Raw genomic sequence first — 27,377 nt, 5'->3', positions numbered from 1 at the left:
AACTCAGCAGACACAGTAACAACACGGCAGCGACAGTAACGTCATTGCAGCAACAGTAACAACACGACAGCAACAGTAACGCCATGGCAGCAACAGAAAAAAACCCATGGCAGCAACAGTAACGTTACGGCAGTAACAGTAACGTCACGGCAGCAACAGTTACAACACGGCAGCAACAGTAACAACAAGGCAGCAACAGTAACGTAACGGCAGCAACAGTAACAACACGGCAGCAACAGTAACAACACGGCAGCAACAGTAACAACAAGGCAGCAACACGGGTTGACCCGTGATCACCGGTTTGATCACACACGTCTTACTGGTCACCCGCCGTCACAGGTTTGATCACACAGGACATACTGGTCACCCACCGTCACAGGTTTGATCACACAGGACTTACTGGTCACCCGCCGTCACAGGTTTGATCACACACATCTTACTGGTCACCCACCGTCACAGGTTTGATAACATACGACTTACGGTTGTCCCGTGATCACTGGTTTGATCACACAGGACTTACTGGTCACCCACCGTCACAGGTTTGATCACATAAGACTTACTGGTCACCCGCCGTCACAGGTTTGATCACACACATCTTACTGGTCACCCACCGTCACAGGTTTGATAACATACGACTTACGGTTGTCCCGTGATCACTGGTTTGATCACACATGACTTACTGATCACCAGCTGTCACAGGTTTGATCACATACGACTTACGTTTGCTCCGTGATCACTGGTTTGATCACACACATCTTACTGGTCACCCGCCGTCACAGGTTTGATCACACAGGACTTACGTTTGCTCCGTGATCACTGGTTTGATCACACACATCTTACTGGTCACCCGCCGTCACAGGTTTGATCACACAGGACTTACTGGTCACCCACCATCACAGGTTTGATCACACACATCTTACTGGTCACCCACCGTCACAGGTTTGATAACATACGACTTACGGTTGTCCCGTGATCACTGGTTTGATCACACATGACTTACTGATCACCTGCTGTCACAGGTTTGATCACATACGACTTACGGTAGTCCCGTGATCACAGGTTTGATCACACCCACTTACTGGTCACCCACCGTCACAGGTTTGATCACATACGACTTATGGTAGTCCCGTGATCACATGTTTGATCGCACACATCTTTCTGGTCACCTACCGTCACAGGTTTGATCACACACGACTTACATTTGTCCCGCGATCACTGGTTTGATCACACATGACTTACTGGTCACCCACCGTCACAGGTTTGATCACACACATCTTACTGGTCACCCGCCGTCACAGGTTTGATCACACACATCTTACTGGTCACCCGCCGTCACAGGTTTGATCACACAGGACTTACTGGTCACCCACCGTCACAGGTTTGATCACATACGACTTACGGTTGTCCCGTGATCACTGGTTTGATCACACACATCGTACAGGTCATTCACCGTCACACGTTTGATCACACATATCTTACAGGTCACCCGCTGTCACAGGTTTGATCACACAGTTCTTACTGGTTACCCTACGTCAAGGGTTTGATCACACATGACTTACTGGTCACCCACAATCACAGGTTTGATCACACATGACTTACTGGTCACCCACCGTCACAGGTTTGATCAAACACATCTTACTGGTCACCCATCGTCACAGGTTTGATCACACAGGATTTACGGTTGTCCCGTGATCACAGGTTTGATCACACACAACTTACTGGTCACCCACCGTCACCGGTTTGATCACACACATCTTACTGGTCACCCACCATCACAGGTTTGATCACACACGACTTACTGGTCACCCACCGTCACCGGTTTGATCACACACGAATTACTGGTCACCCACCGTCACAGGTTTGATCACAAACGACTAACTGGTCACCCACCGTCACAGGTTTGATCACACAGGACTTACGGTTGTCCCGTGATCACAGGTTTGATCACACACATCTTACTGGTCACCCACCGTCACAGGTTTGATCACACACATCTTACTGGTCACCCGCCGTCACAGGTTTGATCACACACATCTTACTGGTCACCCGCCGTCTCAGATTTGATCACACACGACTAACTGGTGACCCGTGGTCACTGGTTTTACTTGTGTCCCGCCGTCATAAACGACTTACTGTTAATCTCGTTCATCGCTCCCGCTGCTCGCTGTTTAGATAAGGGTTATGTTTAGAGCGTCAACATGGACTGTTTGAATCGAGGCAGCATTGTGGGCTGGTCCACGGTGAAGCATGGATCTATATTTCTCGTGTTATAATCGCAGACAGGGGATGACGGATAACATATAGTTCTTCCTACTGTCCCTGACGAACCTGGAAGGTAGGAGGATTCTTATATACATACTTCTATTGCAACATTGAATAACGGTTTCTCATATTCCACATGCGGTCTCTGAACGGGTGTTTATCCCTTTCAATTTCCTTTATGTAACTGGCTTTGCGCAAGCATTACTTTATTCGTACAGTCGAAGTTTGGTTCGGTACTTGTATCCGATTCGTGTTCATCTAACGTTCGAATAAAGTAAACCTAAAATAGTTTTGAAACCTCAGTTTCAAAATTGGCCGTATCTCTTTAAGTTGCTTTCCATCTCGTTTGGATCCCGTGCAGAGCACGAGCTAAGAATAGATTGTAATAGTAAATAGGTATTGTGTGTGGTGTCAGTTGCATTATGGCCGATGGCTGTTTCGTTGAAAATTGTATTCCGTCTGGTGTATATTTCATTATATCACTTGTGTATTTCACTCAGTCTGGTGTACATGTCATTGTACTTCCCGATTATTTTACACTGTCTGGTGCTAATTTCATCATACCTGATGTTATTTTCGTCCGTCAACTCATTTGATGGATATCTCGTATCACAGTATGTGATTTCACAGTATCACATACGCATTCCATCGTACCCTATGTAAGTGGCATTGTATAGTGCGTATAGATCAGGTTACTGTTTTGCTGTGTGGCATTGCGGGGTGCACTTTAAATTGTGAGGACACAAAATAGAGAAGTCCACTGGTTGGGCTCTTGTGTACTGCACATGAGCCACGAATCAAGCGAAGTGAGCAACGTTCGTCGCGGAGAGTAGGTGGATGGGTGACCGTGTTCGGGCATCGATCCTGCCCCCACACTGATGCCCCCACCAGGCTACTTGTGGTGTCTTCTTACGAAAAAGATTTTGTTGGAAATAGGACTCGGTTCATCCAGCAGTGAATTTAGTACACGGTTGTAACATACCGCATTTATATACTCCCCAGGAGGCTGATAATGACATTTGAATGCACACTGATCCAAATAACAATGTAAGGCATCAGAAACGGATGATTATTGTTGTTGTTGTTGATGATGTTGTTATTATATACAGATTAAATTAGAAAATGCACCAAAGAGGGTTTGGGTGATCCTGATACAGTCAGGATGGTTAGGTTCATCATCAGCTCAGGGCCCTTGCCCACTCTACACGCAGCCCAGACACCGAATCGGACTTCTCCCAGGAAGCGCTGCCTAGTCAAACCCACCCAGAACTTTTCGGAGAATGTGAAGACTCCCCAACACTGCAGCCTTCTGCGTTACCTAGATTGTCAGAAGGGTTGTATTCCTAGCAGCATCCCCGGGTACTCTCCCAATGTCAGGCAACAGATTGGGAGGTACCAAACCTAAGGCATCGAGAACAATGGGGAGTCGGACAACTTGGTACTTGGGATGCAAGCGTGACAATTCGAAAGCGAGGTCCGCATATTTGCCATGTTTTTCCTGAATCTTGTCAATCACAATAGTGTCAAAAGGGACAGAAAATTCAATGATATAAATGATTTCATTGGATTTATCCCAAAAAACAAGATCAGGTTTGTTGGCCTGGATAGGTCTGAGGCTGTATACGGGCCTATTCCAAAGAATGTTGTATTTATCTGTGTTTATGCAAATTCTGGGAATCCACTCACAATGTGTTGGACCGTCTCATTGCATAATCTACGTTTCATCATTTGATGCAAAATCCCACTTTGACGGCTTCAGGTGGGAAGTGGCTGGTCCTGAGCAGCAAACAGAAAGCCTGCTGTTTCACTTTTCAGGCCATCCGTCTTAATCCAATTGACTCTGCCGGGTTGCTGGCCTTCTCAACATACTGCACATAAACTCGATGCAGTGGTCTCCCAGATAAGCCTCTCATTTGAAAAAACTGAGTCTGGGCTGATTTGACATGGCACTTCGCTTGGTTGACACTAATTTCTGTACCGCCCAGCAGAACAGAACCATTCAACATTGAAATTGAGAATATATCCAATACCCTTGGCTCGTTTAAGAAAACTGCGGAATGTCTTCTTTTCATCATGAGTCTTTGACATGCTTCACAAGAGGATCTCCAGAGAAATAAATGAGTGCAAAACTGCACAATGAACTCTACTTTCATTCTGCATGACGAAGTCTTTTCAAATTTCAAAATATGGAATATTTTAAGGACTGTGATAGTCGCGCTGTCGTCGTGTTATTCACTGTCCTAATTGATCCGTGAAGATCCGGGATAGAATAGCTACCCATGCTCGCCGTAAAAGGCGAATCGGGTGGTCAGGCTCGCTGACTTGGTTGATGCATGTCATCGTATCCCAAATGCGTAGATCGATGCTCATGGTGTCAATCACTGGATTCTCCAGACTCGATTATTTACAAACCGCGGTCATATATCTGAATTATTGCTAAGTGCGGCGTTAAACAACAAACAAACAAACAATATGTGAACAAACATGGTAGTTAATCTTTGGCACAATATCTAAATATGGCTGTTCACTCATGTTCATTCGTGTCGTCATATTCTGCTGATCCTTGGGGATTTCGGGTTTGAATTGGACCCCAGAAACCTCTGCTTGTAAATGGACCGATGTACCAGGCTCGGTGACTTGGTTGATTGCCGGCTTTCACTCAACCACAGCATTCACTCAACCACAGCATTCACTCAAACTCAGCATTCACTCAACCACAGCATTCACTCAAACTCAGCTTTCACAATCCATCAGAAATCATCCAACCCCAGCATTCACTCAAACTCAGCATTTACTCAATCACAGCATTCACTCAACTTCGGCATTCAGTCAACTTTAGCATTCACCCTACCTCAGCATTCACTCAACTTCAGCATTCACTCAACATTCACTCAACCTCAGCATTCACTTAACATTCACTCAACCTCAGCATTCGCTCAACATTCATTCAACCACAGCATTCACTCAACATTCACTCAACCTCAGCATTCACTCAACATTCACTCAACCTCAGCATTCGCTTAACATTCATTCAACCACAGCATTCACTCAACATTCACTCAACCTCAGCATTCGCTTAACATTCATTCAACCACAGCATTCACTCAACCACACCACTCACTCAACCACAGCATTCACTCAAACTCAGCTTTCACAATACATAAGAAATCACCAAACCTCAGCATTCACTCAACTTCAGCATTCACTCAACATTCCCTCAACCTCAGCATTCACTTAACATTCACCCAACCTAAGCATTCGCTTAACATTCACTCAACCTCAGCATTCACTCAACCACAGCATTCACACAAACTCAGCATTCACTCAACCACAGCAATCACTCAAACTCAGCTTTCACAAACCATAAGAAATCACCCAACCCCAGCATTCACTCAAACTCAGCATTTACTCAACCACAGCATTCACTCAACTTCAGCATTCACTCAACATTCCCTCAACCTCAGCATTCACTTAACATTCACTCAACCTAAGCATTCGCTTAACATTCATTCAACCACAGCATTCACTCAACATTCACTCAACCTCAGGATTCACTCAACCACAGCATTCACTCAACCTCAGCACTCACTAAACCACAGCATTCACTCAACCTCAGCATTCACTCAACATTCACTCAACCTAAGCATTCACTCAACCTCAGCATTCATTCAACCTCAGCATTCACTCAACATTCACTCAACCTAAGCATTCACTCAACCTCAGCATTCATTCAACCTCAGCATTCACTCAACATTCACTCAACCTAAGCATTCACTCAACCTAAGCATTCATTCAACTTCAGCATTCACTCAACCACAGCATTCACTCAACTTCAGCATTCACCCTATGCCAGCATTCACTCAAACACAGCATTCACTCAACCACAGCATTCACTCAACCACAGCATTCACTCAACCTCAGCATTCACAATCCATAAGAAATCACCAAACCTCAGCAATCACCCAACCTCAGCATTCATTCAACCTCAGCATTCACTCAACGTTCACTCAACCCCAGCATTCACTCAACTTCATCGTTCACTCAACTTCAGCATTCACTCAACCTCAGCATTCACTCAACCTCGGCATTCACTCAACATTCACTCAACCTCAGCATTCCCGCAACTGCAGCATTCATTCAACCACAGTTTTAACTCAACTTCAGCATTCACTCAACCTCAGTATTCACTCAGCATTCACTCAACCTCAGCATTCGCTCAACATTCATTCAACCACAGCATTCACTCAACATTCACTCAACCTCAGCATTCACTCAACATTCACTCAACCTCAGCATTCGCTTAACATTCATTCAACCACAGCATTCACTCAACATTCACTCAACCTCAGCATTCGCTTAACATTCATTCAACCACAGCATTCACTCAACCACACCACTCACTCAACCACAGCATTCACTCAAACTCAGCTTTCACAATACATAAGAAATCACCAAACCTCAGCATTCACTCAACTTCAGCATTCACTCAACATTCCCTCAACCTCAGCATTCACTTAACATTCACCCAACCTAAGCATTCGCTTAACATTCACTCAACCTCAGCATTCACTCAACCACAGCATTCACTCAAACTCAGCATTCACTCAACCACAGCATTCACTCAAACTCAGCTTTCACAATCCATAAGAAATCACCCAACCCCAGCATTCACTCAAACTCAGCATTTACTCAACCACAGCATTCACTCAACTTCAGCATTCACTCAACATTCCCTCAACCTCAGCATTCACTTAACATTCACTCAACCTAAGCATTCGCTTAACATTCATTCAACCACAGCATTCACTCAACATTCACTCAACCTCAGGATTCACTCAACCACAGCATTCACTCAACCTCAGCACTCACTAAACCACAGCATTCACTCAACATTCACTCAACCTCAGCATTCACTCAACATTCACTCAACCTAAGCATTCACTCAACCTCAGCATTCATTCAACCTCAGCATTCACTCAACATTCACTCAACCTAAGCATTCACTCAACCTAAGCATTCATTCAACTTCAGCATTCACTCAACCACAGCATTCACTCAACTTCAGCATTCACCCTATGCCAGCATTCACTCAAACACAGCATTCACTCAACCACAGCATTCACTCAACCACAGCATTCACTCAACCTCAGCATTCACAATCCATAAGAAATCACCAAACCTCAGCAATCACCCAACCTCAGCATTCATTCAACCTCAGCATTCACTCAACATTCATTCAACCACAGCATTCACTCAACATTCACTCAACCTCAGGATTCACTCAACCACAGCATTCACTCAACCTCAGCACTCACTAAACCACAGCATTCACTCAACATTCACTCAACCTCAGCATTCACTCAACATTCACTCAACCTAAGCATTCACTCAACCTCAGCATTCATTCAACCTCAGCATTCACTCAACATTCACTCAACCTAAGCATTCACTCAACCTAAGCATTCATTCAACTTCAGCATTCACTCAACCACAGCATTCACTCAACTTCAGCATTCACCCTATGCCAGCATTCACTCAAACACAGCATTCACTCAACCACAGCATTCACTCAACCACAGCATTCACTCAACCTCAGCATTCACAATCCATAAGAAATCACCAAACCTCAGCAATCACCCAACCTCAGCATTCATTCAACCTCAGCATTCACTCAACGTTCACTCAACCCCAGCATTCACTCAACTTCATCGTTCACTCAACTTCAGCATTCACTCAACCTCAGCATTCACTCAACCTCGGCATTCACTCAACATTCACTCAACCTCAGCATTCCCGCAACTGCAGCATTCATTCAACCTCAGCATTGACTCAGCATTCACTCAACCCCAGCATTCAGTCAACCTCGGCATTCACCCAACTTCAGCATTCACTCAACCTCAGCATTCACTCAACGTGCACTTAACCCCAGCATTCACTCAAACTCAGCATTCACTCAACTTCATCGTTCACTCAACTTCAGCATTCACTCAACCTCAGCATTCACTCATCATTCACTCAACCCCAGCATTCAGTCAACCTCGGCATTCACCCAACTTCAGCATTCACTCAACCTCAGCATTCACTCAACGTGCACTTAACCCCAGCATTCACTCAAACTCAGCATTCACTCAACTTCATCGTTCACTCAACTTCAGCATTCACTCAACCTCAGCATTCACTCATCATTCACTCAACCTCAGCATTAACTCAACATTCACTCAACCTCAGCATTCACTCAACCTCAGCATTCCCGCAACTGCAGCATTCATTCAACCTCAGCATTCACTCACATTCAGCATTAACTCAACCACAGCTTTAAATCAACTTCAGCATTCACTCAACCTCAGCATTCACTCAGCATTCACTCAACTTCAGCATTCACTCAACTTCAGCATTCACCCAACCACACCACTCACTCAACCACAGCATTCACTCAACGTTCACTCAACTTCAGCATTCACTCAACGTGCACTCAACTTCAGCATTCACACAAACTCAGCATTCACTCAACCTCAGCATTCACTCAACGTGCACTCAACCCCAGCATTCACTCAAACTCAGCATTCACTCAACCTCAGCATTCACTCAACGTGCACTCAACCCCAGCATTCACTCAACCCCAGCATTCACTCAACCTCAGCATTCACTCAACTTCATCTTTCACTCAACTTCAGCATTCACTCAACCTCAGCATTCACTCAACTTTACCATTCACCCAACCACACCACTCACTCAACCACAGCATTCACTCAACGTTCACTCAACTTCAGCATTCACTCAACCTCAGCATTCACTCAACATTCACTCAACCACAGCATTCACTCAACGTGCACTTAACCCCAGCATTCACTCAAACTCAGCATTCACTCAACTTCATCGTTCACTCAACTTCAGCATTCACTCAACCTCAGCATTCACTCATCATTCACTCAACCTCAGCATTAACTCAACATTCACTCAACCTCAGCATTCACTCAACCTCAGCATTCCCGCAACTGCAGCATTCATTCAACCTCAGCATTCACTCACATTCAGCATTAACTCAACCACAGCTTTAAATCAACTTCAGCATTCACTCAACCTCAGCATTCACTCAGCATTCACTCAACTTCAGCATTCACTCAACTTCAGCATTCACCCAACCACACCACTCACTCAACCACAGCATTCACTCAACGTTCACTCAACTTCAGCATTCACTCAACGTGCACTCAACTTCAGCATTCACACAAACTCAGCATTCACTCAACCTCAGCATTCACTCAACGTGCACTCAACCCCAGCATTCACTCAAACTCAGCATTCACTCAACCTCAGCATTCACTCAACGTGCACTCAACCCCAGCATTCACTCAACCCCAGCATTCACTCAACCTCAGCATTCACTCAACTTCATCTTTCACTCAACTTCAGCATTCACTCAACCTCAGCATTCACTCAACTTTACCATTCACCCAACCACACCACTCACTCAACCACAGCATTCACTCAACGTTCACTCAACTTCAGCATTCACTCAACCTCAGCATTCACTCAACATTCACTCAACCACAGCATTCACTCAACTTCAGTATTCACACAACCCCAGCATTCACTCAACTTCAGCATTCACTCAACTTCAGCATTCACTCAACTTCAGCATTAACTCAACCTTAGCATCCATTCGACCTCGGCATTCACTCAACTTCAGCATTCAACCAACACCTCCTTTCATTCAACACCGACATTCATCCAACCTCAGCATTCACTCAACTTCAGCATTCCCTCAACCTCAGCATTCATTAAACCTCAGTATTAACTCAACCTCAGCATTCACTCATCACAGCTCTTCATCCAACCTCAGCCGAAACAATCAGAACCCCAGACTACCAAATCATCGACGGACGGCAACAGTAATGTACGCCACAATATTTTGTTAAAAAGACCGATAGAGAAATAAGTGACCCCCACGTTTCATTAACAATCATATCAGCCGTACGAGCCGCACATTGTGAAATAAAAGCGTTTGAAAGGATTCAGGCAATCTTATTCATTTACCGACATAAACACATTACCAACGAAACGAAGTTACGGAACGGTGCAATAGCCTCTGTTTATGAACGAATATATGAAAACCGACAGATGATTAACGCCAAATGAAATGCAATGCTCGCTACCATTCTCCCTTCGGGAATGCGTACACTCCACTAGCGTCATTTGATTGCATTAGTTCCAGGGAGAAAGAAATTATTCGATAATGTGCCCTCAGTCGACACGTGTAGCGCCCGTGGACTGAAGACTCAAAACTGACTGCACATAGTCGTCGTCCAAATGGTCGTAGCTGTGGTTGCATTGAGTGAAGTGATTGGACGGAAATTCGCGAGAAACGGGCACCGATTTGATTTAATGTTTATATAATGACAGAGAAAAAAGAAACGCAATTCTCAAGTCAATCCCATTTTTTGTATTTCACTTGTTTCATCTCGCGATGGAGATAGATAGTCGTGATTGTATTCTGATATGACTGTTTTCGGATCAAGGCCGGCCAAGCTTCCGCTCTCTACTTCAAGACATTCCAAGTCTGTTACGTTCTTCACGCGCAATTTTTACTTTCCGAACTAATATGATTTCGTGTAAAAATGTTCATTGACAATGATCATCAAACTTGATGTGAAGTAATTTTGTCTACGATTTCTTGAAATTGCCTCGAAATGTCGTTTTCAAATTAACTAACGAATTTCACAAAGTCGTTCGACCTCCTTTAATGAAAAGTCACATGCTGAGACGTCAATTCACAACTGTGATAGTTTTGCAATGTTTCACTGAGACTAATTGAAGACAATTCCCAGTAGAGACAGAACTACACGCTATAATTTATCATGTCAGCGCGCAAGAACTTGTTCGTTCAATCATGAACCCATGCAGAGAGAACGTCACACCACACAGTGTGTTCCTCACACCATACAGTGTGTTCCTCACACCACCCAGTGCATTCCTCACACTATACAGTGTGTTCCTCACACCATACAGTGTGTTCCTCACACCACCCAGTGCATTCCTCACACTATACAGTGTGTTCCTCACATCATACAGTGTGTTCCTCACACCATACAGTGTATTCCTCACACCACACAGTGTATTCCTCACACCATACAGTGTGTTCCTCACACCACACAGTGTATTCCTCACACAGTGTATTCCTCACACAATACAGTGTATTCCTCACACAGTGTATTCCTCACACAATACAGTGTATTCCTCACACCATACAGTGTGTTCCTCACACCACACAGTGTATTCCTCACACAGTGTATTCCTCACACAATACAGTGTATTCCTCACACAGTGTATTCCTCACACAATACAGTGTATTCCTCACACCATACAGTGTATTCCTCACACCATACAGTGTATTCCTCACACCATACAGTGTATTCCTCACACCACACAGTGTATTCCTCACACAGTGCATTCCTCACAGCACACAGTGCATTCCTCACACCATACAGTGTATTCCTCACACCACACAGTGTATTCCTCACACAGTGTGTTCCTCACACCACACAGTGTATTCCTCACACCATACAGTGTATTCCTCACACAGTGTATTCCTCACACCATACAATGTGTTCCTCACACCATACAGTGTGTTCCTCACACCACACAGTGTATTCCTCACACCATACAATGTGTTCCTCACACCATACAGTGTATTCCTCACACCACACAGTGTATTCCTCACACAGTGTGTTCCTCACACCATACAATGTGTTCCTCACACCATACAGTGTATTCCTCACACCACACAGTGTATTCCTCACACAGTGTATTCCTCACACCATACAGTATATTCCTCACAGTGTATTCCTCACACCATACAATGTGTTCCTCACACCATACAGTGTGTTCCTCACACCACACAGTGTATTCCTCACACAGTGTATTCCTCACACAGTGCATTCCTCACACCATACAGTGTATTCCTCACACAGTGCATTCCTCACACCACACAGTGTATTCCTCACACATTACAGTGTATTCCTCACACCATATAGTGCATTCCTCATACAGTGTATTCATCATACCATACAGTGTTTTCCTCACACAGTGTATTCCTCACACCATACAGTGTATTCCTCACACCATACAGTGTGTTCCTCATACAGTGTATTCATCATACCATACAGTGTATTCCACACACAGTGCATTCCTCACACCATACAGTGTATTCCTCACACAGTGCATTCCTCACACCATACAGTGCATTCCTCACACAACACAGTGCATTCCTCACACCATACAGTGTATTCCTCACACCATACAGTGTATTCCTCACACCATACAGTGTATTCCTCACACCATACAGTGTATTCCTCACACCACACAGTGTATTCCTCACACATTACAGTATATTCCTCACACCATACAGTGCATTCCTCATACAGTGTATTCATCATACCATACAGTGTATTCCTCACACAGTGCATTCCTCACACCACACAGTGTATTCCTCACACCATACAGTGTATTCCTCACACAGTGCATTCCTCACACCACACAGTGTATTCCTCACACCATACAGTGTATTCCTCACACAGTGCATTCCTCACACCACACAGTGTATTCCTCACACCATACAGTGTATTCCTCACACAGTGCATTCCTCACACCATACAGTGCATTCCTCACACAACACAGTGCATTCCTCACACCATACAGTGTATTCCTCACACCATACAGTGTATTCCTCACACCATACAGTGTATTCCTCACACCATACAGTGTATTCCTCACACCACACAGTGTATTCCTCACACATTACAGTATATTCCTCACACCATACAGTGCATTCCTCATACAGTGTATTCATCATACCATACAGTGTATTCCTCACACAGTGCATTCCTCACACCACACAGTGTATTCCTCACACCATACAGTGTATTCCTTACACCATACAGTATATTCCTCACACCACACAGTGTATTCCTCACACATTACAGTATATTCCTCACACCATACAGTGCATTCCTCATACAGTGTATTCATCATACCATACAGTGTATTCCTCACACAGTGCATTCCTCACACCACACAGTGTATTCCTCACACCATACAGTGTATTCCTCACACCATACAGTGTATTCCTCACACCATACAGTGTATTCCTCACACCACACAGTGTATTCCTCACACATTACAGTATATTCCTCACACCATACAGTGCATTCCTCATACAGTGTATTCATCATACCATACAGTGTATTCCTCACACAGTGCATTCCTCACACCACACAGTGTATTCCTCACACCATACAGTGTATTCCTCACACCATACAGTGCATTCCTCACACCATACAGTGTATTCCTCACACAGTGTATTCCTCACTCAGTGCATTCCTCACACCATACAGTGTATTCCTCACACCATACAGTGTATTCCACACACAGTGCATTTCTCACACCATACAGTGTATTCCTCACACAGTGCATTTCTCACACCATACAGTGTATTCCACACACAGTGCATTCCTCACACCACACAGTGTGTTCCTCACACCACACAGTGCATTCCTCACACCATACAGTGTATTCCTCACACCATACAGTGTATTCCTCACACAGTGCATTCCTCACACCACACAGTGCATTCCTGACACGATACAGTGTATTCCTCACACAGTGCATTCCTCACACCATACAGTGTGTTCCTCACACCATACAGTGTGTTCCTCATACAGTGTATTCATCATACCATACAGTGTATTCCTCACACAGTGCATTCCTCACACCATACAGTGTATTCCTCACACAGTGCATTCCTCACACCACACAGTGCATTCCTCACAGCACACAGTGCATTCCTCACAGCACACAGTGCATTCCTCACACCATACAGTGCATTCCTCACACCACACAGCGTATTTCTTAAACAGTGTATTCCTCACACCATACAGTGTATTCCTCACACCACACAATGTATTGCTCACACAGTGTATTCCTCACACGGTGTATTCCCCACAACATACAGTGTATTCCATGTATTCCATATATTCTATCATATCCATCGCCACCAAGTTTTGTTTGTTCATGTATTGTTTAACGCCGCACTCATCAATATTCCAGCTATATGACGGCGGTCTGTAAATAATCGAGTCTGGACCAGACAATCAAGTGAGTGACATCATGTCGCCTCTTACGATAAGTGGGGCAGGGGATATAGGAACGGATTCCGTCCGTCCGTCCACTTCTCAAAGAGGACACATTTTCTCATTAAGTATTTAAGTTAGAGAAGTGAAATTTTACACACTGATATTACTGGTCATGATCTTAATTGAGCATAGTGCAATTTTCCCAGAAACCACTGAAGTTACGTGAACGACAGTTTACATGTTTATCTAAGTGATACTTGTCAAGACAGTTCGAAAATTGGTGCCACAAATGATTTTGTTTACAGAGTTATGCCCCTTGCTCCATGCTTTTCAACTTATTGCATGGTGTCTGCAATGGGGACAAGTTTTCGCAGAAACTACTGACGTTACTTGAATGAAACTTTGCATGTTTATCTCTGAGATACAAGTCGGTGCCGTAAATTACTTATTTCCAAAGTTACTCCCTTGTTACATGTTTTAAGATTTTGAGCATACACAGTTACTGCGCTTCATCCATGTTATTTTCACAAAGTGTCTGCAATGGGAACAACCTTTCTCAGAAACTACTGACTTTAGCTTATCTTAGAGATACTTATCAAGACTGAGTTCGAGAATTGGTGCAATACATTTTATGAATAACTTTTTTCTCCAGAGAAGGGGCCTTTTGTGTGCATTAAATTTCACACTTAATCCATTTTCTGATGACATAAAAAGCGACCCTGGTGCCTTTCTCTTCTTAAAGCTTTAAAGGACTCTTTTCTATATTTTAAATTCACTACAAACACATTTCTAGTGTGCGCCATGGCGTGGGGTAGTGAAAACGCTGTTTTCGTACTAATTAATCCTTTAACATACATTTTCTATAATGCATTGCATTAAATATATATGATCTTACACGCTTTGACACACTGATATTTCGAAAGACATTAGCACTATAAACTTTAACATGTTTGGTGGCTGGTACATATATGGTGATAAATATTCAATGCGCTAATGCTCATGTGCTGGACACACAAAGAAAGGGTGGTACTCATCTTCTGTTTCCTGCTTATTGCTCAATATACAAACTCAATGTTCTTTTACTGTTATGCGCATCTTCACTTTTCAGTGGTAAGGGTATGCCATGAACATCTTATTCGAGAAAAAGATATTCTTACTTTTTGCAAAAGATGTTTCAAAAAATATTTTTCAGTATTAAATTGAGTTTTAAACATTACATATTTTTTACATTTTAGTGATAATAATGCGAGTTAAATTTCTATATATTTACATCCGTTTGTCTTGGAGAGACAATGTTAATAAAAGGTTCAGGGTATTTCACCTTCTGTCTTTGCCATATGTAGCCAAAACCAAGTTCACATTGTTTTCTTAACAGATGAGACATAATTTACGCTTCCAGAACTATCATACAGTACTATCATTTCTTAATATTTTCTTAGATATCTGACCGCCTCCGTGGTCTAGTGGTAGAGCGTCCGCCCGGAGATCCCCGACCGCGTCATACCAAAAGACGTTAAAAGATGGTACTTGTTGTTACCCTGTCTGGCGATCGGCATTAAGGGGCTAAAATAAGGACTGGTCGGCTCGGAGTCAGTATAATGTGTCTGAGTGGGGTATTCATGTTAAACTGCGGCATGGTATGTCAGTGTGCTAGCACTATAAATCGGCTTCAGTCCGGTCTAGAACTTTTTGTCATTTCTTAAAATCGTGTTTTTCTATATGCTTGCCTTGTTAACAACTTGATTCACTCATACCAGAACACGAATATCGTTGAATGAACCTTATTCTTTTTCTAGGCAGAAAATGAAGTAGGTCGGACGGACAGCCTATAGTTTTCAAAATGACCTTTAAGACATAGGTTCGACTCCCACATGGATATGATATGTGAAGGACGCACTCGCTGTGTCTAAATCAGCGTGCCAAGTCAATATCTACATGGTCCAGTTCTCGAAATTCGAATAATAGCATCATTAGACTCCCAGAATACACTTCAAGATTCCAAACCCACGTAATGTTAAATATTACCCAGCTGACTGTTGCAAAGGAAGATCAAAATTCCCTATTTTTGACTTGTACCATGTGTTCCCGTATTTTTTTAGTCGAACATTTGACTTGCACATGCATGTGTTTGTGATGGGTGTCACCGGTAGGGCAGTATACGCTCACCTTTTCGCTAACAGCTGGAATCATCACTATTTGATAGTGAAACACAGGTTAATATATAGTCGGAATCGTACAATTATTTCTTGTGGTTATGGAAAGTTTTTTTTGTCGCTTTATATTTATATATTGAAGTCTGTTCCATCTTGCAACACTGTCTGTATTTTTGTAACTTCAACCCCGAGCAATGAAGCCAATGGTTTTATTTCACTAAGACACAGATTACGTTTCTATGTATTTTATATGATTTTGCTATGACGTTGTAGATTCCTGCAATCTCATTCTCATCATTATCGAATCCTCGTTTGACACTAATTTGTTTGACGGCTGTACCACCGCGGAAGAATTTATTTCAAATACATCTTTTCAAATTCTTCCACCCGCGGCCAGCAACAACCCTCAATATTTAGATTAAAACATTGAGGAGTGCTTTGACGGGTTTGACTTTACATCGCTACTAGCAAAATCTCTGTTTGTTTGTTTGTTTGTTTGTTTTTTGTTTTACGCCGCACTCGACAAGAATAAAGCTATATGGAGGCGGCCTGTAAGTAATCTGGATCAGACAAACCAGTGATTGCTATTATGAGTAACACCCCACGCCGTCTGTTTACGATACAGCATAATAATCATTCAATACACTGAAGTTGATCACCTTGGCAAAGCTATCTTAGCGCTAAGATGATCGTAAATCCCATACTTTAACATAGGCTCACGACAGTCGGGGCACGGGTGGCCCAGTGGTCTAAGGCGCCGCGATTCGCTGTGCAGAGTCGCGTCCCTTGGTCACGCCAGAAAACTATGATTGTGGGTTCGAATCCCGGTTCGCCCCGATTATGTTTCTAGGTTTGTCAGCACCATACCCGTGCTCACGTCTGAGACTTGCATCACTTCGGGCTTTCTTCCCACATTAAGCTGACACGCCGTGATATAACTGTAATACTGTTAAAAGCGGCGTTAAACCCAACTCACTCACTCACGACAGTCGTAGCGCTGAGATCGCATTGTGCAACCGGGCCCCGACCTATTAAGGTCGCTGGGGACTTATTCTCTCAGATTGTCCACTTGGTGCAAGTCCTTGGAGATACAATCTAAGCTTCTATCGTTGCCTCATTAATCCGCTTTCATCATTGTAGAACATGATGCCGTCACAACTGTGGCGTTTGTTATGGAACTAAACCTTCTTGTTAATTTACTTGAAGGTTACGTAAAGAGGCGAGTGGTGACGAATGGCCATTCTTGTGATTTGTCGCCATAACATGTTGTTTTCTCTGACGTCCGTGCAATCAGGATGATAAGTTGTTTTCTCTGACGTCCGTGCAATCAGGATGATAAGTTGTTTTCTCTGACGTCCGGGCAATCATGACAATACGTTGTTTTCTCTGACAATCGCACAATGGAATGAACGCTATGAATTATTCTTTCAGAAAGATTCTTTGTAGGAAGGTTTTAATACCTATGCTGGCGATGTAGTGATGGCGAGATATAAACTTTGAATAGGGGAAAAACAGACTATTCGACGATTTTCTTTTTCTTTCTGACAATACTTAATGAGTAAAATGACGCTTTTGGTCATCGTCTTTCGGAACATATGATTCTCTTTTTCACCTCACCAACCTCTCGAAAGATAAACTAGTCGCCTTTTTTAATCAGTGATTTAGCTAAGAAGGTAACAACAAATAGACACCACACAAAGCGATGGTAATAAGAGTGAGTAAGCTTCATTGATTCTCGGACTCATCTGCACCGTAAGCTATTCGACGCCGAAGCCGTTTATATCCTAACCAAGCACCCGATTTTATCGACAAACACACAAAAGCCCCTGTTTATGTTTATGATTTCTTGTTAATATGTTTTGTTTGCAGATTTGCAGACAATTGTTCACACGTATATTCGACTGCGAGTCATTTTAACCTGATTGGCCGGCGGTATCGATTGTTTTATCTCGCGCGTGGCGTTCGTCGAAATAACTAGTGCGAGATTCAGTACAATTTACGGTACCTGGGCAAAGAAAATAAACCCTTGGTGGTCAAAGAAACTATTGATTTCATACGTTTAGGTTTTTTCATCATTAACGGGGATTTAGAAAAATAATCACAAGTTAATACAAGCTGTTTGCATAAACTGGTTCCCATGGTTTCGGGATGTTTCAGCCATTTTTATCTCTCAAAGCATAAAAAGTGTGACAATTACTTGTCATTTTATATAGATATTCATGTATATCCAGACCTTAATTTTACTTAATACACACCAGAGAATTTAATTTCTGTTGTTAAATGTATTATGTGTTACCCAGTAGGATGTAATTTTGAGTTATTCATGATAAATTTATATTTAATTGATGATGGGTGACACATGTGATAGGATTTCTACATCACATTTTGAAAATACGATTGTTTTATGAGACCCGAGCATTTAACCTTTGAACTTTTTAAACCTCAGCACTGAAGAGTTCGCCCGACTTAACGTTCGAGGCAAAATGGCCGCCCCCAGAAAGCACGGATATCCATCAGTGAAAGTGGCAGAAATTACCGTACAGGACGATTCGTCGGACAGTGATGCCGAAACTGAACCAGCTAAAGTTTTCCACAGACGCATATCAACTAACCGAGCTATAAAATCGTCTGTAAGTATATATACTTCCATTTTATGGTGACAAGAAATAGCGGAATCGAGTCGATTATGTGTGCTCCGCGTCGGGCGTCTGTTTACTATGAGAACACACGCACCGGACGATCCTTTATTAAACGGGCACCTGTTGTGGTTTGTGGTAAAAGGTTATATGTTTTTTGCATCAATACTTTGAATGGACAAAACGGGTGTTGTTTCTTTTTTAAAGCTACATTCACCCTTTCTGTTTTAAGCGACGCACGTGCCATTCATGCCTCGTTGCACATGTCAGTTTGACGAGACGAAGGAGATTGCACGAGAATCTCGGAATGCATGTGCAGTGCAGTGCAGTCACGTGCATGTTAGCGAATGTGGGTCATGTGATTTCTGCTAAAGACATCTCGTTGTTCAAGACGTTTGATCAGTTCTCATAGCTTTATCTCTGCTCCGAAATTTCTCAGCCCATATAAAATGCTTGAACCACAGTTTAAATGTATTATTGAAACTTGTTAACTATTAACTTGGCCAATACCAGTATTTATTCTGATATCGCCCCCTGTGTATTTAACACACATGAATTGCATTTGAAACACAAAGGGAAAAATGGAAACCCTATTTTGTTTATAAATCGAACCAAATATATAGTTATAAAATATATTGTAAGATATATATACTACGATTTTTTTGTCTATTTCCTTGTGATCTGTGACAAATATTAGGTAAAGCGAGAAGATGGAAGAAATCAATCATCTCCATCTGTGTTTTTTAATTAATTATTGATATTCTCAACAGATTATGTTGATAACTGCTAACAACAACCACTTGTCTTGAAGTCTTAGTTACAAAATAGACGAGTAATGAGACAGATTGTTTTATGTTAAATATTTAAAAAGACTTGAGGAAACAACAGATTAACTACTTGTAAATTTACCTCCCTTTTATACGAAAAGATAAACTGGTGGAGTTTTTTTAATCTCCCCGAAAAATTAATACTTAATATACATCGTATGTACAAGCTTATTCATTATAAAGGGGTCGGGTAGTCTTAGTACTGCATCATATTTTACTCACCCACCATTGTATGTGACATTTTTTCATGATACCCCTCGCCCTCAATACAATAAAATTTATTTGTTTTATTTGAAAAAATAGAACTGTCATGTTGTTATGCCCCCCCCACTTTTAATAAATGATCAGTCCCTCACTATAGGTTTAAATATGTTAAACTCTGCACATGCTTATCAATCATTAGATGTAAAATAAGTAATATTTGATTGATATACTCTCACCTCTAAGGTCCCTCAGCTAGCCATGCATCTCCATTACTTCTGTGTTGTTTTAATTCCAGCACATTCAACTTCATGGCTTTTTTTATCGTACCAAAATTTAAAAGAATTGGCACGAATATTCAGGCATGCTGGAAAATGAATATACATTTCATTATGTCAGGTTAGAAATATGTTAACTACACTGGCGTGAGCCAATTTCTATTATGTATTTTTTATATCGCGTTATGCACAGTTAAATGTATTAACTTTATCAATAATTCTAAAATTACCATCGTTGTGTAAAACCTCATTAATAAGTCAATATGATGCTGATAGAAATGAATAAGAGAACACTCAGTTTTAGACACAGTAAAATGATATGCTATCATGGGTTTCCAGCCTGTCTACCAAATACGTGTTGGAAACAATCCACACAAACACATCTCAATATTGGATTAGAATTTTCTTTTTAAATGTGTAGGAGTTGAATGTTTTTTACAACATAAACAGATGCTCAATTATATTTTTAAATAAATAAATATGAACTGTATTCTTTGGAAGAAGGGCACATTATTGACTTCCTCCAGTGAGAGGCCTGGGGGGATTGGTTATAACCGTTGAGCAGCCAACCCCCAACCACAGTACACAGTTTAACAGATGCTTTGATAATGTGTTCAAATCTCCGATTTCCCTCATTATGATCCTTGGTTTGTCAGGGGCGGTCGGGTAGACAAGTCGGTAAGCGTGCACTCGTCACGCCAAAGCCCCGGGTTCGATTCCCGACATGGGTACAATGTGTGAAGCCCATTTCTGGTGTCCCCTGACGTGATATTGCTGGAATATTGCTAACAGCGGCGTAAAACCATACTCACTCACTCCCTCCCTTGGTTTGTCAGCAACTCATCTGTCTCCCAGACCAAAGAGAGACAAAAAATTGAAAAAAAGGGTCCCTCTCAAGTGTAGAATGCTTTGGCAAGTCTAGAATGCCTCTCTGAAATTATGGATTGGGCTCCATTAGGATATTTTTTTTATTTTGTAGATATATATTTTTTAAAAAGATCCCTTTATTTCTGGGACTCAACCTCAGTCTAGTCGGCACCATACTTATGGATTTTTTCCAAACTGGCAAACATCTGGAGCCGGCCTCACTGTGGACTTGCCTCCCACATAAATCTGACATGCTAGGATTCCACACATGATCGGAACCACTACTTCTCCCTTATGGTCGCTGATTCTGGGGACCAAAATTCAAAACAAAAAGGTCCTGTATATCTTTCATTCCCACCAGTGTTTTGAACAAGCCACTTTACACTACTTTTGACAGTATTTCTGATATATATAACATAACATTACATAATACTATTTTACCTGATTGGGGAATTTGGTTTATGTTTAAGAAAAGGTTGTAAATACATGTGGCATAAATACAGACACAAATTCAGGGTGATATGAAATGTAACAAGACATGAATGAACATACAACGATAGCACCACGCATTAGAAAGTATATTTTGAGCAATAAGATATGAAAAGCTACTTATGAGGAAAAGGATATGGCTTCTTTTTAACATAATGGCCTTATTAACAAGATTAAAAGGTTAATACATAAGTTAACATGGGAATAACCCAGTGGAAGATTGAAAGACAACGGAGGGATAAAAGTGACTTCTCAAAATAGTAGCCTCTCCCAGGTCAGGTGATTCCACCCCAAAATCTGCCAGGTCAGGTTATTATACCCCAGAATCTCCCAGATCAGGTAATTCTACCCAAGAATCTCCCAGATCAGGTAATTCTACCCCAGAATCTCCAAGATCAGGTAACTCTACCCAAGAATCTCCCAGATCAGGTATCTCTACCCCAGAATCTCCCAGATCAGGTATTTCTACCCCAGAATCTCCCAGATGAGGTAATTCTACCCCAGAATCTCCCAGATGAGGTATATCTACCCCAGAATCTCCCAGATCAGGTAATTCTACCCCGGGAACTCCCAGATCAGGTAATTCTACCCTAGGAACTCCCAGATCAGGTAATTCTACCCCGAGAACTCCCAGATGAGGTTATTCTACCCAAGAATCTCCCGGATCAGGTAATTCTACCCCAGAATCTCCTAAATCAGGAAATTTTACCCCAGTAATTTCCAGATGAGGTAATTCTACCCAAGAATCTGCCAGATCAGGTAATTCTACCCCAGGAATTTCAAGATCAGGTAATTCTACCCCAGAATCGCCCAGATCAGGTAATTCTACCCCAGGAATTTCCAGATGAGGTAATTCTACCCCAGAATCTCCCAGATCAGGTAATTCTAACCAAGAATCTCCCAGATCAGGTAATTCTACCCCAGGAACTCCCAGATCAGGTAATTCTACCCCAGAATCTCCCAGATCAGGTAATTCTACCCCAGAATCTGCCAGATCAGGTAATTCTACGCCATAATCTCCCAGATCAGGTAATTCTACCCCAGGAATTTCCAGATCCGGTAATTCTACCCCACAATCTCCCAGATCAGGTAATTCTACCCCAGGAACTCCCAGATCAGGTAATTCTACCCCAGAATCTCCCAGATCAGGTAATTCTACCCCAGAATCTGCCAGATCAGGTAATTCTACGCCATAATCTCCTAGATCAGGTAATTCTACCTCAGGAATTTCCAGATCAGGTAATTCTACCCCAGAATCTCCCAGATCAGGTAATTCTACCCAAGAATCTCCCAGATCAGGTAATTCTACCCCAGAATCTCCCAGATCAGGTAATTCTACTCCAGAATCTCCCAGGCCAGGTAATTCTACCCCAGGAACTCCCAGGTCATAATTCTACCCCACAATCTGTCAGGCCAGGTAATTCTACCCCACAATCTCCCAGATCAGGTAATTCTACCCCAGAATCTCCCAGATCAGGTAATTCTACCCCAGAATCTCCCAGATGAGGTATATATACCCCAGAATCTCCCTGATCAGGTAATTCTACCCCGGGAACTCCCCGATCAGGTAATTCTACCCAAGAATCTCCCAGATCAGGTATCTCTACCCCAGAATCTCCCAGATCAGGTATTTCTACCCCAGAATCTCCCAGATCAGGTAATTCTACCCCAGAATCTCCCAGATGTATATCTACCCCAGAATCTCCCTGATCAGGTAATTCTACCCCGGGAACTCCCAGATCAGGTAATTCTACCCTAGGAACTCCCAGATCAGGTAATTCTACCCCGAGAACTCCCAGATGAGGTAATTCTACCCCAGAATCTCTCAGATGTAATTCTACCCCAGGAACTCCCAGATCAGGTAATTCTACCCAAGAATCTCCCGGATCAGGTAATTCTACCCCAGAATCTCCCAAATCAGGAAATTTTACCCCAGTAATTTCCAGATGAGGTAATTCTACCCAAGAATCTGCCAGATCAGGTAATTCTACCCCAGGAATTTCAAGATCAGGTAATTCTACCCCAGAATCGCCCAGATCAGGTAATTCTACCCCAGGAATTTCCAGATGAGGTAATTCTACCCAAGAATCTCCCAGATCAGGTAATTCTAACCAAGAATCTCCCAGATCAGGTAATTCTACCCCAGGAACTCCCAGATCAGGTAATTCTACCCCAGAATCTCCCAGATCAGGTAATTCTACCCCAGAATCTGCCAGATCAGGTAATTCTACGCCATAATCTCCCAGATCAGGTAATTCTACTCCAGGAATTTCCAGATCAGGTAATTCTACCCCAGAATCTCCCAGATCAGGTAATTCTACCCCAGGAACTCCCAGATCAGGTAATTCTACCCCAGAATCTCCCAGATCAGGTAATTCTACCCCAGAATCTGCCAGATCAGGTAATTCTACGCCATAATCTCCTAGATCAGGTAATTCTACCCCAGGAATTTCCAGATGAGGTAATTCTACCCCAGAATCTCCCAGATCAGGTAATTCTACCCAAGAATCTCCCAGATCAGGTAATTCTACCCCAGAATCTCCCAGATCAGGTAATTCTACTCCCGGAACCTCCAGATCAGGTAATTCTACCCCAGAATCTCCCAGGCCAGGTAATTCTACCCCAGGAACTCCCAGGTCATAATTCTACCCCACAATCTCTCAGGCCAGGTTATTCTAGCCCAGAACCTGCCAGGCCAGGTAATTCTACCCCACAATCTTCCAGATCAGGTAATTCTACCCCACAATCTCCCAGGCCAGGTAATTCTACCCCACAATCTCTCAGGTCAGGTAATTCTACCCCACAATCTCCCAGGCCAGGTAATTTTACCCCACAATCTCCCAGGTCAGGTAATTCTACCCCACAATCTCTCAGGCTAGGTAATTCTACCCCACAATCTCCCAGGTCAGGTAATTCTACCCCACAATCTGCCAGTCATGCTACCGCACATCGGTTGCTTATCTAACTGAATTATTTTTTATGAAGAATAGAAATTATCATTATCGATCGTGGAGCCCATCGATATGAATATTGACAATGAGAATGATGACATCCAGGACTGTCAATAAGCCACAAGAACTTGCTTTTAATTGTCCTGAGGCTTAAGCTGGTTTATATTGCTATATCCCCCCTTGCAGTATTGGTATGACAATATTTAGGGATATCGAATTGTACGTCCAGATCCTTGAGGCCAGCCACATTAGGTCCTTGGGGAGCCTGCAGCCTTTTTGATCAACATAATTTGTTCGACAAACATGGTGAGGACAAGACTAAAATAAGAGTTGTCCAATAAAATATTCTGTTTCTTATAAAAAATTCAGGCCTAATTGTGATCTGTTTTTAGTCATGATACACAAGAATTATCCTGGCAATAAGGTAGCCCTAACCTGCTAACACGGACAGACTTTCTCCACAGCTAGGTCTACACTGACAGTAAAGTTGCCCTAACACAGACGGTAAAGTTGCCCTAACACAGACAGACTTTCTCCACAGCTAGGTCTACACTGACAGTAAAGTTGCCCTAACACTGACAGACTTTCTCCACAGCAAGGTCTACACTGACAGTAAAGTTGCCCTAACACTGACAGCCTTTCTCCACAGCTAGGTCTACACTGACAGTAAAGTTGCCCTAACACAGACAGACTTTCTCTACAGCAAGGTCTGCACTGGCAATAAGGTAGCCCTAACACTGACAGACTTTCTCCACAGCAAGGTCTACACTGACAGTAAAGTTGCCCTAACATGGACAGACTTTCACCACACCAAGGTCTACACTGACAGTAAAGTTGCCCTAACACAGACAGACTTTCACCACGGCAAGGTCTACACTGACAGTAAAGTTGCCCTAACACAGACACTTTCTCCACAGCTAGGTCTACACTGACAGTAAAGTTGCCCTAACACAGACAGACTTTCTCCACAGCAAGGTCTGCACTGGCAATAAGGTAGCCCTAACACTGACAGACTTTCTCCACAGCATGGTCTACACTGACAGTAAAGTTGCCCTAACACTGACAGACTTTCTCCACAGCAAAGTCTACACTTACAGTAAACTTGCCCTAACATGGACAGACTTTCTCCACGGCAATCTCTACACTGACAGTAAAGTTGCCCTAACATGGACAGACTTTCACCACGGCAAGGTCTACACTGACAGTTAATTTGCCCTAACACGGACAGACTTTCGCCACGGCAAGGTCTACACTGACAGTAAAGTTGCCCTAACACGGACAGACTTTCACCACAGCAAGGTCTACACTGACAGTTAAGTTGCCCTAACACGGACAGACTTTCTCCACAGCGAGGTCAACACTGACAGTAAAGTTGCCTTAACACGGACAGACTTTCTCCACAGCAAGGTCTACACTGACAGTAAAGTTGCCCTAACACGGACAGACTTTCACCACGGCAAGGTCTACACTGACAGTAAAGTTGCCCTAACACAGACAGACTTTCACCATGGCAAGGAGTTATTTTAACAGTGACAATGACAGTTTCCTGCCAGCACTGAGGTATCCCTCTGACATTGAGGTTTATGTTGTTGTGGTTGTCATGGCTGTTGCCACATTAAGCTTATTAGCTGCAAGTTAATTCTAGCTGCAGCCGATGGTCAGTGGTCAACACTGGGGCTGCTGCACTAAGTACCCGCTGACTGATGGCAGGCCACAGGAAGACGGCCATTACCGGCCTGACCCAGCGGCCTGACCCAGCGGCCAGCCTGACGTGACCTCACTCATGGAAATAAAAACAAAACCTGTAGCAGACTTTATGATGATGCGGGTGGTGCCTGAGAACCAAGACTTTTATCTTTTTTAGCCTAAGATAACTTTATTTCTGGGACGAAACGTCAGTCTAGAGGTGATGCAACTTGTCCTCATTAGGTGTTGCATTGGAGTTGGGGTGGGGATGCAGATGGGGGTGAGGGATGCAGATGGGGGTGAGGTGAAGGTGGGGGTGAGGGGTTGGTGGGGGTGAGGTGAAGGTGGGGGTCGGGATGCAGACTGGGGTGAGGTGAAGGTGGGGGTGAGGGGTTGGTGGGGGTGAGGTGAAGGTGGGGGTGAGGTGAAGGTGGGGGTGAGGTGAAGGTGGGGGTGAGGGGTTGGTGGGGGTGAGGTGAAGGTGGGGGTGAGGGGTTGGTGGGGGTGAGGTGAAGGTGGGGTTCGGGATGCAGACTGGGGTGAGGTGAAGGTGGGGGTGAGGGGTTGGTGGGGGTGAGGTGAAGGTGGGGTGAGGGGTTGGTGGGGGTGAGGGGTTGGTGAGGTGAAGGTGGGGGTGAGGGGTTGGTAGGGGTGAGGTGAAGGTGGGGGTCGGGATGCAGACTGGGGTGAGGTGAAGTTGGGGGTGAGGGGTTGGTAGGGGTGAGGTGAAGGTGGGGGTCGGGATGCAGACTGGGGTGAGGTGAAGGTGGAGGTGAGGGGTTGGTAGGGGTGAGGTGAAGGTGGGGGTCGGGATGCAGACTGGGGTGAGGTGAAGGTGGGGGTGGGGGTGAGGGGTTGGTGGGGGTGAGGTGAAGGTGGGGGTGAGGGGTTGGTGG

General features: G+C 43.4%; 1 protein-coding gene across 5 annotated transcripts in view; it reads left to right on the top strand.

Moving 5' to 3' along the window:
* Positions 1 to 2,314: 2,314 nt before the first annotated feature.
* The window catches only part of LOC124123712 (diacylglycerol kinase delta-like), a 195,698-nt gene continuing 170,635 nt past the window's right edge, over positions 2,315 to 27,377 (top strand). For 2 of the 5 annotated variants that reach the window (XM_046486883.2, XM_046486882.2), the window contains exons 1-2: positions 2,318 to 2,335; positions 18,993 to 19,176. In XM_046486883.2, the coding sequence (XP_046342839.1) occupies positions 19,030 to 19,176 (147 nt within the window). In that variant the 5' untranslated portion in view covers positions 2,318 to 2,335; positions 18,993 to 19,029. Of the gene's footprint in view, positions 2,336 to 18,992; positions 19,177 to 27,377 lie in introns of all 5 variants that reach the window. The other 3 variants (XR_006859334.2, XM_046486880.2, XM_046486884.2) reach the window with 3 other exon arrangements.

Source organism: Haliotis rufescens, unplaced genomic scaffold (assembly GCF_023055435.1).
Source record: "Haliotis rufescens isolate VD_foot unplaced genomic scaffold, xgHalRufe1.0.p SCAF_25, whole genome shotgun sequence".
NCBI lineage: Eukaryota > Metazoa > Mollusca > Gastropoda > Lepetellida > Haliotidae > Haliotis > Haliotis rufescens.
This window is presented reverse-complemented; position numbering and strand designations above follow the sequence as displayed.